At 42.2% G+C, this 13,168-nt stretch overlaps 2 protein-coding genes across 2 annotated transcripts; both read right to left on the bottom strand.

The window, feature by feature from the left end:
* Window positions 1–142: 142 nt before the first annotated feature.
* Window positions 143–5,242, bottom strand: LOC137880506 (kinesin-like protein KIF3B). Its single transcript, XM_068721911.1, has 8 exons — window positions 3,574–5,242; window positions 3,383–3,484; window positions 3,124–3,246; window positions 2,762–2,880; window positions 1,988–2,104; window positions 1,053–1,167; window positions 658–836; window positions 143–318 (listed from the first exon to the last, which is right to left on the bottom strand). Exons 1-8 carry the CDS (start codon window positions 4,975–4,977, stop codon window positions 165–167), a joined length of 2,313 nt encoding a protein of 770 aa, XP_068578012.1. The 5' UTR covers window positions 4,978–5,242; the 3' UTR covers window positions 143–164.
* A 175-nt stretch (window positions 5,243–5,417) lies between these two features.
* Window positions 5,418–12,336, bottom strand: hadhab (hydroxyacyl-CoA dehydrogenase trifunctional multienzyme complex subunit alpha b). Its single transcript, XM_068721779.1, has 20 exons — window positions 12,213–12,336; window positions 11,440–11,481; window positions 11,249–11,319; window positions 11,013–11,146; window positions 10,678–10,816; window positions 10,448–10,567; window positions 9,745–9,847; window positions 9,414–9,536; window positions 9,195–9,313; window positions 8,962–9,018; window positions 8,760–8,869; window positions 8,411–8,545; window positions 8,040–8,211; window positions 7,821–7,907; window positions 7,600–7,740; window positions 7,347–7,415; window positions 6,994–7,189; window positions 6,746–6,860; window positions 6,389–6,534; window positions 5,418–6,144 (listed from the first exon to the last, which is right to left on the bottom strand). The coding sequence occupies exons 1-20, from the start codon at window positions 12,277–12,279 to the stop codon at window positions 5,999–6,001; spliced, it is 2,292 nt and encodes a 763-aa protein (XP_068577880.1). The 5' UTR covers window positions 12,280–12,336; the 3' UTR covers window positions 5,418–5,998.
* Window positions 12,337–13,168: the final 832 nt, after the last annotated feature.

Here is a 13,168-nt window from a genome sequence, read left to right as displayed (position 1 = left end):
TGTATTTTAGGCAACTCTCTATCTTTTTTTCTTGGTGAAGTTGAATGCATGCTTATCAAAGTAATTCTTTCTCAAGAAAAAAGTTGTGAAATCAGTTTAACATCAAGGCAGAAGCCCCCCCCCCCCCCCCCCCCTACGGGCCATCCCTGTACACAGTTGTCATATCAGGGGCTTGTCTGAACTGGACTTTCCAGTGGAAGATAGGCAGCAGAGGAGGGTCTTTGTCTCTGAGAGGGAGAAGAGAAGCTCTGAGATCCTGATGTCAGAGTGGTGGATGAGGAGGATGATGGGATGGATGCTGCTTGTGGTGCCTGATACCTGTAGACCATTAAAAAAAAAAAACACAGATAAGGACTTATTTCAAATGCACTATTAAAAAGAAACCAACATTGATATTTTTGGGGAGATCGGTCGACAGAAATATACAGTAAATGTATGAACTGAAGGGGGAAAACATGCAAAGATACAGAGAGTGCCTCTATAACTGACACCACTAATGCATGCTCACAACTATATTTCAATAAGTAGGATAGACCCAACATAGGAGTATGATTACAATTCATGACAGTTCTTCACATAACTCTTCTAATGCAATGTGCAGTCTTAAACTGAGTTAACGCTCCTAAGCACATATTCCTTTCTCATCCGTTCTCTCACCAGGATTGGGATTTCCTGACCCGTGACGATGCAGTGCTCCTCTCTCTAATGGGAGCAGTTACCAGAAGGTCCCGCATCAGCCTGGGAGAGAAGGCTCTCTCCAGGTGAGCGCCATTCAGGTTCAAGGAGAACATGGTCGGTGGAGACATGTCCAACTCCAACAGCATTATGTTCTCAGCCTGTCAGAACAGACACAAGTAAAGCTTTATTATTTGAAATCCAGCTAGTTTTGGAGTGCTGGCTTTTATTTGTATAGTATTTTCATATTTTTTAAAAACATTTTCACATCCTCCAGCTTTAAGAAGGAGGTCATGAACATGAAAATTGTGGCGTACGGTCACAATTTCACATCTCTTTTTCTGCTGTACTTTCTGCCAACATGTCCGAGCTCTGACCTGGTATCTACATGGGGCCCCAGTTGCGGTGGAAACAGCCATCTGTGCATATTGGCTGATTGGCCTCTTGTATCCCACAGCAGAGAGCGGCCTTCTCTTGACCTGAGTGGGTGCACTGGGACATGGGAAACGACGGATTTTCATTCAGTTTTAATGTACATTAAGACTCAAGCTTCTGGAAGCTTCTCAAGAACCCAATATATGGTCAACTGATCAGCTCCCACCAGAAGAAAAACCCCTGTTAGATAGATAGATAGGTACTATATTAATAATTATTACTGTTTTCTTCGATGTTTTGTCTTCCAGTCAGCTCTCCAACTGTCTCAGGAAAGAAAAATACCACGTGTGTCTGGTTTTCTATATATAAAGACATCTGTTTACTGGAAAGGCAGAATGCATACATTATCTATAGCATTTAGGGTCAGGTGGCTTTAAAGCCCTTCTGTGTACATTTTGACACAATCCAAAAACTAAGGCCATCAGAATAATTAGAGAGATGCCACAATCACAATTATACAGAAGTAAATCATCAAACAATACCCACTTTCCTTCATTCTGCCTCATCTATTTATACTTCTGTTACTGATTTCAGACATTTTCCCAGAAAGTTGACCGACAGCCCTGCAGATGCATTCAGGTGTAATATATAGAGGTCAAAAGAACCAACATAGCAACAGCAGAGCTGAAGTTTTTTTCCCACTTTTTAAGAAGGAATAAAAACAAACACACAATATACCTTACAGCTGCAATGCATCATGGTCTATTTAGGTAACTGATGGTGCAGAAACTGGTCATCTCTGCTGCTTCAGTGATGGATTCCACCCAGTAGGTCAGTTTTATGCCCTTTGTGATTCATTTACGATTTGTTTTGGAGGATTCTTCTTAGTTTACTGTACCACTTTAAATGTTAAATGATGTCAAATGAAATCACTGACCTCTCTGAGGGAATGACCGGCTGGAGTCTCCACTGATCCTCCTCACTGTCAAAGTGCAGTCTGTTCATGATCTTGTTCTTTTCCTCTGGAGGTATAAAGTTCTCAATCAGGAGATATCTGCAATATGAAATAGAAGAACGCGTCAGCTGAGGTCACAGGAAGCATTACCCTTAAAAGCTGGAGTGCAGAACTTTTGTCTCCTCCCTCTGGCAGAGAGAGTAGCTGCCATACGGGAGAGACCATACATATAAAGCAGCAGGTAGGAGTGAGGCGTAAAAAATCCTAAGAAGCGTCCAAGAAAGGTTTGTGGAGTGGATGCTCCAGATAGAAAAGAAGGGAAGGATTAAAGTAAAAAACAATATTTAGATATACAGTAGCTGTAATCTGAAGTCACGTGAAGTGTGTTTCTAATTAAAATATATATGAATTTAAAAAAATGTAAAATTGTCCTTTTCATCAAAATTAATATCTCCAATATCAGATATATTACAAACCATATTTCTGCAAATACAGTACAACACAACTTTTACACAACTTTCAAGATAACTGAAATTATTTGTAGAGAACATTAAAAACTATATGTTAATGCCACCTTGTCATGATTAAATGTTCAGTTTAGTCAACTCTTCCTCTGTCTTTAAATGCATGGGTATGATGTAAATACAACAGAAAGCCACGACGTGATGGTGATGACGACGATGATGATGATGATATTATGATGATAGTATATGTGTCACACTGTATATGAGCACACTCTCTGATGTGACTACTCACTTGTACTTGAGTTCTCTGGTGAGTTCGGTCTGCGTCTGTTCGAGCTCCTGTCTGGTGATGACGTGTTCGTCAAAGACATCTCTCACCTCGGCCTTCACCAACTGCAGTTTGGCATACAGCTGCAGAAATAGATGACTCTATTACTACTGGTGTTAGTTAAAGCTGCACTGGAGGAGATGTTGATATAAAACACATACTAAGGGCTTCAATCAGAACGCTAAAGAAGTTAAGAGCTCCGTCCAGAGAAACCCGATTCACCAGCGTTACCTGTCCTCCATCGGATGCTTAAAAACTGCTTAAATTATGATGAATTAGTTTTGTGATACCAGCGTTGGGACGTGTCAGCGAGTGGGTCGTCTTACCCTCTTCAGCTTTTTTGTCTTGTGCTCCACCTCCTGCTGCAGGGAGGAGAACGTCTCTCTCATTTCTAAGGTCTCCTCGTCCTGCAGCATCATCTGCTGCTGCATCTCTCTCTCTCCTCTTATCTGCAGATCACACAGAACACTCAGCTCAGGTAAAGATGAACACAAGCACCACACCTCTATTACAATCAAGTATGTTTTAGAAGAGGAAAAAACACACCAATAAGCATTATATATACAGTGTTGTTTTTTTAGATACCTGTTCTGCTATTTCTTGCCTCTTCAGCTCCAGCATTTTCTGCTGTTCATTTGTGTGATCAATTATAGTCTTTCCTCCCACTAACAGTTTGCTCTCCATAGCCTGTGGACAAAGACATCAAATTAATTATTCATGTAAATTTCTTTTGTTCCACCCACGTCTCGTTTATCACACACTATCTTCACGCGTACCTTATATTTCTCAATGATCTTCTCCAAAGCGTCTTGATCCCACTGCATGTCCACCAAACTCTTCCTGTTTTCGTTCAGGTGCTTCAGCCTCTCGCCGCTCCTCTGGCACGTCATGGCCTTGGGGAAGTCACTTGCATCTTTCACGCGGCGTCTCACCTCTGGTTCCTCCTCGAAAGCCTTCCACACCTCCGCATCCCTCTCCCCGAACATCTCCTCCTCCATGCCGGCCATGCTTTTGCTCAGCCTCTTGCTATTCCTCCTCCTCCTCCTCTCTTTTGCCAGCATCCCTCGCTCCTCCAGCTGGGCTTTCAAGCGCGCAATCTCCTCCTGGAACTCCCTCAGCAGAGCGTCTTTGGGATCCTCGTTGATCCGAGGCTTGTTCTTTATGTTCTTGGCCCTGTTGGCGTACCTCAGAGTGGCCAGGGATTCATCAAAGTCCTTGTGCGACGGCCCCACTGTTGCTATCATGACTGTCTTGGCGTTGCCACCCAGTGAGTCCTGGAGCAAGCGGGTCAGTTTGGAGTCCCTGTACGGGACGTGGGTGCTCTTCCCATCCACCAGGGCTGATATCACATTCCCCAGGGCCGAGAGGGACAGGTTGATTTTGGCTGCTTCCTTTAGCCTCAGCCCTTTGGCACCTGTCTTGCTCTGGCGCTCGCTGCCAGCCAGGTCGACCATGTTCAGCTTCCCGACGCGGATGTGGTCCTCGCCGTCTGGCCCTGCTTCGCTGCACTCCACGGTGATGACAAAGATGGCATGAGAGCGAGAGCTGCGTTCATTCATGTTGGTGAACCCCACAGACCTGGACTGGTTGCCTATGTTCATCACATGTTCAATCTCAGTGGCATTCTTTGTAACCACTGAGGACAGGTCTTTCACATAAACACCAAAGTCAGGGTTTTCTTTAAGCTCCAGTTTCCTGTTGTTATCTTTGCACAGCAGGTCTCTGATCTCCTCCTGGTAGATCTCGAGGTACGATGACCTCACCAGGTACTTCTGATTCTGAGTTCTGGATATTTGTGTGAAAATGTGCTGAAATGAATTTGGTATAACGCCTCTCATCTCCGGGTCGTTTGACACCCCTTGCATGGTGTGTGTTTTACCTGTCCCGGTTTGTCCGTAAGCGAATATAGTCCCGTTGAAGCCCTGCAGGACGGAGTCCACGAGGGGTCTCACGGCGTCATCGTAGATGTCGCCCTGTTTGGAATCCCAGCCGTACACGGAATCAAACGTGAATACTTTCATCGGCTCATCAGGTGGCGCCTTCGGCTTCTTGAGGGTGATCTGCCCGAGTCTGTCATCAATGTGGAGGATGTTTTCGCAGTCAGCTGTCTCCTCTCTCTTGCTGAATGGCCGGCAGCGGACCACCACCCTGACCGCCTCGCAATGTTTGGGTTTAGGCATTTTGGTCAATAATAAAAAATAAAAAAAGTGTCGTCACCACGTTAAAAAGGCATTTTCTCGGGCGGGGTCCCGCAATGCTCCTTCTCCGTTCAGGTGCTTTAATGTCCTGCGGTCAGACACACCCCACGTGAGCCGCTCTCATCATCCCTCAGACTCGCAGCATCTTTTCCGAAAAGAAGCGATGTCACCAGATATTTAAACGGGATGCTGCCTGCTGAGGAAAAAGCACAACACACCCTGCCGTCCCGACCCAGCCCACACAGACTCCCCGCGGTACACACCCTGCTCTGCGGACAATGGAAATCAGACATGTGACCTGCGCAACGAATTGGATTGGAGCAAAAAATTCTCCGTGTTACGCAGCCATGGTCTCATTCTGTATTGGTGATAAATTACCCTCCACCTGAGACTCGAACGCACCTTGACAGAAAAAAAAGCAGTTTTGATTCAATAACAAATTTTTTATTCAGGCTTCACATTTACAACATTGTTCAAACGAGGCCAGAACGTCTTTAATGTACAAAAAAAACAAAAGCCAGTCGCTGAACCATACTGGTAGACATTCATTAATAATGGGGAATTTATTTGCCAGTTGGGAGATACTTTAATTCTTTAACCTCCAGTCTCTTTACATCTGCAATGTGTGAATAATTAGCCTCCATCTGCTTCTCAATCTATACATTACCATCAAGAAAATCAATAATGTTTCAGTACAAAAAAAACATCCAATTTTGCTGACACAACACACTCAGTTGCCACTTTATTAGGTGCACCAGCTAAAACCTTTGATACAACACTCCTGTGATAAATCGTACCTTCATGAAGGCTATCATCACTTTTTTTGGAGGCTTAGGACTGCTGTATTAGACTGCATTAGTGTTACCCAGGTGTTCCTAATAAACTGGCAACATTAGCGTAGTTTCATTAGGTTTGCCCCCCCCACTCATGATATACATGTCAGGCACATTCTAGTGGCAGACTGGAGATCTATTAAGCGCTACTGGCACAAACGGTGAGTCATTCACTTGTGAAATTTCTTGCTAGAATCCTTCGCGTGATCGAGAAGGAGCTGGCACGGCGTGAACTGATTCCCGTAGACCGCTTCGAATTGCCTCATCTTCTCCACGAGCTTGTCGGCACCAAAGGAGTCCACGAAACGGAAAGGTCCTGGAAGTGGTGAGACGCCATGTTAGAAATATTATCACAGGATGCATGTCTTCACTTCAGGGTAGACTGAGTTACTGAACTATAAACAAAAGATTAACAGCTAAATTAAGATCCGTATTTCATCCTTTGTCACTACAAAACCTAGGTTTTTAAAGTCACATAAAACACAGGATAAAAAGGACACACGTTATGCTCTTTTCATTGACAGAGGATGCAGCTCATAAGACTACAGTTGAACTCTGACCTCCGAGACAGGGGGGGAATCCCAGCCCAAACACAGCCCCGATGTCTCCTTCCAACGGGTTGATCAAAATGCCCTCCTGCAAACACAGCACGGCCTCGTTGACAAATCGGGAAACGAGCCTGTACTGCACATCGGAGTCTGATGAACTGTAAAAAGATCCACACGTATGAACAGAGTAAATACGTTCGAATCACTCAAATGTAATATAATATCATGGCTCAATAGGTTTGTATTTCTGGTAAAGTAACTCAACACCATGTACTTTTATACTTGCAGTGATAACGGTCATTTTACAAAAGACTCGGTGCATAGTGTGTCTTAAATCTCTGCGTCTGCAAGTGTTCAATATTAACTTACACAGCAGGGTTAGGTGTCATCCTGAATTTCTCAAGGACATCGCCAATGTCTGGGTTCACTTCTTTGGTCTTGAGTCCTGGCTGATAGATGTAGCAACCCTTTCCAGATTTGCGACCTTAAGGATAAAAAAAAAGAAAAGAAAAGAAAGAAATCAAGGATTTATAATAAAAGCGTGCCGTGTACACTCAAATTCAAAGCATTTTATTCAACTAATACTGGCCACAATGCTTCAATGTGACCACCCATACCTTTGAATCCCAGGTCCACCATGGTCTTCAGAACCTCCACATTTCCACCACCAAAGCGGGAGCCGAAAGCTTTGCCGAGGTCCTCGGCTACATGGGCGGCAACGTCGATACCGACTTCATCAGCCAATGTGGCTGCACCCACGGGGAACCCAAAGCTGGTGGTGAGTGCATCCAACTTCTTGGGGTCAACTCCTTCCTGTAAATGCAAATAGTTAAATGAATCATATGTATAACAGCTATAGCAGAATGATGAATATGCTTCTTTTTTTTTTTCCAAATGAGCTGAACATATTAGGTCCTAAATCCCACAACAACAGCACATAACAAATCACAGCTGTAGTAATTCTACTAACCTGAAGTACTCGCACTGCTTCAGCCAACATGGGAGCCAGACACCTTGTCGTATAGAATCCAGGTCCATCCTGCAAAGGAATTTGTAGAATATATAATTGTAGTCTAACAACGTTACGAATCCGTGATTGATATTTTGCTGAATCACCTTCAACCACTTTTACAACAGGCTGGTAACTTTTTAAAAGTTTTTAAGTATTTATTAGTCAGTAACTACACAGGGAAAGAAGACACAAACATGACGCAAAGTCTCACCCCGACGACGATGATGACTTTGCCCTGCTTCAGGCCGACCGCCACAGCGGAGGCTGTAGTGTCCTTTGACGTCTGATCAGTGGTTATAATTTCCAGGAGCTGCATCTTGTCCACTGGAGAGAAGTAGTGCATCCCAATCACCTACGGATACACAGAACATTATTCAGGAACATTGCTTTTTTTTATTTATTTAGAAGCACTTTTAAACTACAGCTCCAAACCTTGTCTGGTCTCTTGCTGGCAGCAGCAATATCCTTGATGGGCAGAGCAGATGTGTTGCTGGCAAATATGCAGTGAGGGGAAACCACCTGCAGACAGACGTCTGTTAGATTGTAGCTCAAAGTCACAACAATACTGTCCTGGATGCAATACTGCAAATGTTAACACCACGGACTGATATTTAAAACTAAGAAAGTACATTCTTTTTGCAGCACACTTACAGCCTCCACCTCCTTCAGGACCGCATGCTTGATGTTAATGTCTTCAAACACAGCTTCAATGACCATGTCGGCCTTTTCAAAGCCGCTGTAATCCAGCTGGCCTGTCAAGCCGGACAGTATGGAGTCCCTCTGAAATGACGTGATGTTCTTCTTTTTGGTCTTGTCATTGAGCCTTGTTTAGAATAAGACACAGATTTTAGGTTCCAACGCATTTGCGCTACACAATCTAGATTGATAAATAGCACTAAAGGTAAGAAAGGAAATAGTATTTATAGTAATATAGTATTCATTTTTGGGGTGGTGTGTCCCTTTAACCTGCTGTAAAGAAAAACATCCTCAATGAAACAAGTAATAATTAAATGACAACCCACCCTTTGTAAACCTGCTGTTCTCCCCTGGCCAGTCCAGACACAGTGGTGTCCTTCAGGACTGTGTGCACACCTTTGTCCACAGTCACCTGGGCAATACCCGCTCCCATCAGACCTGCTCCCAAGATGGCCAGAGTCCTGGTGGTGAACAACAAAAACAAACATTTATCTACCACCTGAAAAAAGCAAAAGAGTCTCTAAGGATCTTATACTTCCTTGACACCAAAACTAAGCCTTGGGATAGACTTCTGTTTGGAATCAGTGTAAATGTATCAACAAGAGTATACACTGTCCCTCGTGTACATTGTCTGGTATTTGTTTCAGTCAGTGTGCAACAGCGATATACACTCACTTCACTTCTCTTTCAGGAGTTCCGAAGCGGTTCTTCTTGCACGCAACTTGACCTTGGTAGAGACCAATCAGGGCTCCCGATTCTGAGGTTTTCGCCAACTGACCAAAATTCTGTGACGAATATAAAAATTGGCAATGTTCACTTCTACAAAGTAATACTGTAAATACTATATTTGACAATGATGTAGGCCAACAAACCTTACCTGAGACTCAGCCAAGTATCCAGCAACTGGGCCTTGTTCTACTCCAGCCTTTACAGACTGAGAAGGGGAAGAAGTCATGTTAAATATGATACCAACTTTCTAAAAATATTCTATGATGAGTAACAAAGCAGAGAAGGCAAAAGGCACTGGTAGCCTACTAAAAAACAATCAAAATTAAAAATTTAAAAAAAGAATGTTTTCATGTATGTTTCCAAGAGAGAGTTTTTACTTACTTCGATTATTTTCAGGGGTGCTGGATAAAGCCCCTTGCTCTGCTTCATAACTTTACCGTGGACCGTTTTGTAAATCTGATTCCGGACAAACTCAAAGCTCATAACGTAGTCTTGAATTTCTATGGAGAAAGAACATCAACTCTTGATTGTAGTGTTGATGTTTGTGAACTTAAATGACTACAGAGGAGTCAAAAGCTCAATAAATGCCGTACAACTTACTCTCCATCCTGCCTTTCTCTTTGCGGATAGGGATCTTCTTATTGACGATCCCTCTGGCATATTCAATGGAAACCTCCTCAAGGTAGTCTATTGTTCTTTCCTCTGGACTCTTCAGCCCAGGCCCTGTAAAACAAGTAGAAATAGCAAAAAGAATCATGATGAGATCAGTCTTAATTTATTCTAGCCTAAAGATCAATGGACACACAGTAAAATACATTAAGTGGTGAATTACTGACTAAAGATTACAATTTCTACAGGTTGATATATTTGAAAACTACCCATTAGAAGCAGTTCAATGTTATCTCATTACATGCGAGTCAAGATAGCTTACCTAGGGGGTCTACAAGTTGGTTGACGAGCCCCATCTTCTTGGCTTTATCTGCTCGAATGTTTCTTCCCGTCAGCATCATGTCGAAGGCACTGGGTAGACCGACCTACAGGTAATAAAAGAAAACACGCGTGAACTGGTGCATCATTGTTCTCATGATCCTATGCTTTGAAGGACAGGCTTGCAGAATACTAGACATGATGGGCAGAGGGAAATAATCGGTTTGCGGGATCTCCAAGGTCCACGTAAACATCTTAAACCAATTATGAGCCTTAACCAGATTATTTTGCTTCACAGCGTCGCCATTTCAGGTCTTGTCCAGACACAAGACATTGTGTTATAACTACTATAGGACACTTTCTGCACATTATGATCTGCATCATATTGCTTACTGTATGGTTTTTGTACTTAAAAAGGGAGACACCGCAAATTTTGCTTCCATAACATGTCTTCTTTCAGGCTAGTGAACACATGTAGGTCTTTATTATTCTACTGTGTCTATTTGCGTGTGTAGATTTCTCCTAAATTCACCGAGAGTTAGAGTTAAATAATCCCTAATTTGCATATTTAAACATATTTTCAGAAAACTTGTCATACAAAAATATTATCTTAAGGTAAGTACTCAACTGGGGAAGTTTCATGGTGATTTCATATTAGTTACATAAAGTCAAGTGATTCAAACAGGAAATATAACTCCAGTACTAACCATTTTGGGGAGTCTCTGAGTACCACCCGCTCCAGGTAGAAGACCCAGCATCACTTCAGGAGTACCAAGGACTGTCTTCTTACTTTTTGTTGCAATTCTGTACTGGCAGGCGATGGCAAACTAAAATGCAAAAAGAGCCCATGAGATAAAACATTATCATCAATCATCCTAGTCAAATATTTTCAATATGGTCAAACATATAGTTGGTTGCGGAAATAATTTGTATTAACCTCCAAGCCTCCTCCTAGGCATGAGCCATTGATGGCAGCAACAATGGGCTTCGGTGACTTTTCAATCCGATCAAACATCTTCTGCCCTTCCTGTGACAGTGTGGTGACCTCTTCTGAATTCTTACAGGCCTGGATCATACTGTAACAGATGTTCAGTGCGTCAAAAGAAAATACATGGCATGGAAAACAGAAGGAGAGATCTTTATTCAGATAATGCAAAAACGTGCAATTTACATAGATTGATTCATTTTACTGTACTAGAAATAACAGGAAATCACAATTACATGACACACTCAAAATTGAATAGGCAGTGGAATTAATGAGATTTATCTTACTTAATATCAGCTCCTGCTATGAAGCATCCCGGTTTGGAAGAGATGAGGACAGCACTTTTAACGGCATCGTTGGCCCACACTTCATCCATTACTTCCGCCATCTCCTTTTGCATTTGGATCGACAGTGTGTTAACCTGGAGAAGGCGAGAAAAGACCATTAGGTTCACATACACACATTCACAGAGGCACTATTCAGAGGTGTAAACCGTCACATTTATTTTTAATGAGCAGCACACCTTGGAGTTTGGGTCGTTGATCCGTACTACGGCAACATCGCCCTTGACTTCATAGTTCACATGGGTTCGAGCTAAAAATAGATATGGAAAATAGTGTGCAGTGAGAAAATTATTATCAGTAGACAGGGTGACCTATTTTTACCCATACACTATAAAAATTTGATTTTTTATTTATTTATTTTTTTAATTACCTAGCATTGCAGGAGCTACTGAGAATGTCCGACAAGTACCACCTGATAAAAAGGGAGCAAACAGTAATAGATGCATTATTACATGAGTGTAACATACCTCAGACATCATTCAACCTCCTGCACATAGACTAGCTGATTCACCCTCACGGTAATATTAAAAAAACAAAAACATATTGAGCCCTAAACACAACCTGTCCTCCTACAACATACACATGAAGTGTATATTACACGTTCACATAATATTGGCATGACCCCAGACTGCCTCGGCCATGCTGTGTAACCCAGTGGAAGAAATGAACCTTCACCTACATTCTCCGCCTTCCATTCAGAGACAGTACAGCCATCACAATGGCGTATCAATGGCATAAGTTTACACAACCCCGTCTAAACAGTCTCGACCGGCCCATCTTTGAGTCAAAAAGTGGAAGCAAACAGTCCGATTTAAAACTTTAATTATAATCAAGGACTCTGTAGCAGCCAGCTAACGTTAGCTAGCACAAACGTTGACAAGTTTGCACTTAACTTAGCTCGCTAAAACGTAAAGTTTCACTTCATATTTTGGTTAATCTTTCATTGAGATAACGTTATATATTCGTTGAAAAACCCCCCAAACGATCATGTTGTGTGAATGAATCACCATTCAGCTCCGGAGCTAACTGCTAGTCTTAACAAGCTAATTAATGACCTAAGACACATAGTAAATCACGTTTCTAGCATCATTCTCCACGTTAGTTTTCGTTAATGTTTAAACACTAGATACATTTAGTTTCTACCTGTGAAGAGAGCGTATCTCCTCGATGTGAATCTGGAAAGTGCACCAAGGGCTCGAACACCAGCCATGATTGGAGCGGAGGTCAGTCAGCAGTGGTGTGAAGTGAAGCTAACTTAGCTTGCTGTCAAAGTAAAGCAAGATTGGCGAATTTGTACCACTTCCGGAAACCGGATCAGTCAGCTCAGCAACTGATTGGCGTTCAATGAAGATAACCGCATCCCATTGGCTCACTCTGAGGAACTCGCAGCTCATTGGTTGTTCAAGAACTAAGTAACGCCTCCTACTCTGCCACTTCCCGAGACACCTGAAAGAAGACGACTGGAAATTATTTGTTTGAAAGTTCACCTTGTCATTTAAATTATGTTAGGAAAAATATGTAGAAAAAATACAAATGTGTGCATGTGGCAAACCAGCAATGTAAAAACATTATTATTCGACTAAATGAAAGCAATAGCAGCATACTGCCACAAGGCGGAGGTAGAAAACAGTTAAACTGTAAAATAACTTCAGTTCTTGTAAGTTTACAGATTTTGAAAGCCACACATTTGAGAAAGATGTTTTTCTTTTAACTTAACATATCTTTAACATATCTTGACACCTCCCTGTCCTAACCCCTAACGACCAATCAGTTTACGAGAGACAGGGAGTGTGATTACTGACATTGGCAGATTATCTTATTACAAAACAACAACAAAAACTGTGAGGATATTTAAAATGTAGGGCTATCAGCAACATATCGTTTTAATTATCTCATTTAATGTTTAATGATGATTACGTCTTTACCTCTGGGTGTGTTGAGCTGTTGTTTACTGTACGTTATGTTCCATAACATTTAACCATAAAGCACAAGGAAAAAGTTGTATTTCATATACAATGAATCTTTTGTTTTAGTTTTTTGTTCTGCAAGTTGTTTCTCACAAATATAATTATTCTGCAGGTCTCTGCAGCCACATAGTT

Source organism: Cebidichthys violaceus, unplaced genomic scaffold (assembly GCF_023349555.1).
Source record: "Cebidichthys violaceus isolate CVI_PGR_0920_01 unplaced genomic scaffold, fCebVio1.0.p SCAF_28, whole genome shotgun sequence".
Lineage (NCBI taxonomy): Eukaryota > Metazoa > Chordata > Actinopteri > Perciformes > Stichaeidae > Cebidichthys > Cebidichthys violaceus.
The sequence above is the reverse complement of the archived record's forward strand: the minus strand, read 5'-3'. Positions and strand labels throughout refer to the sequence as shown.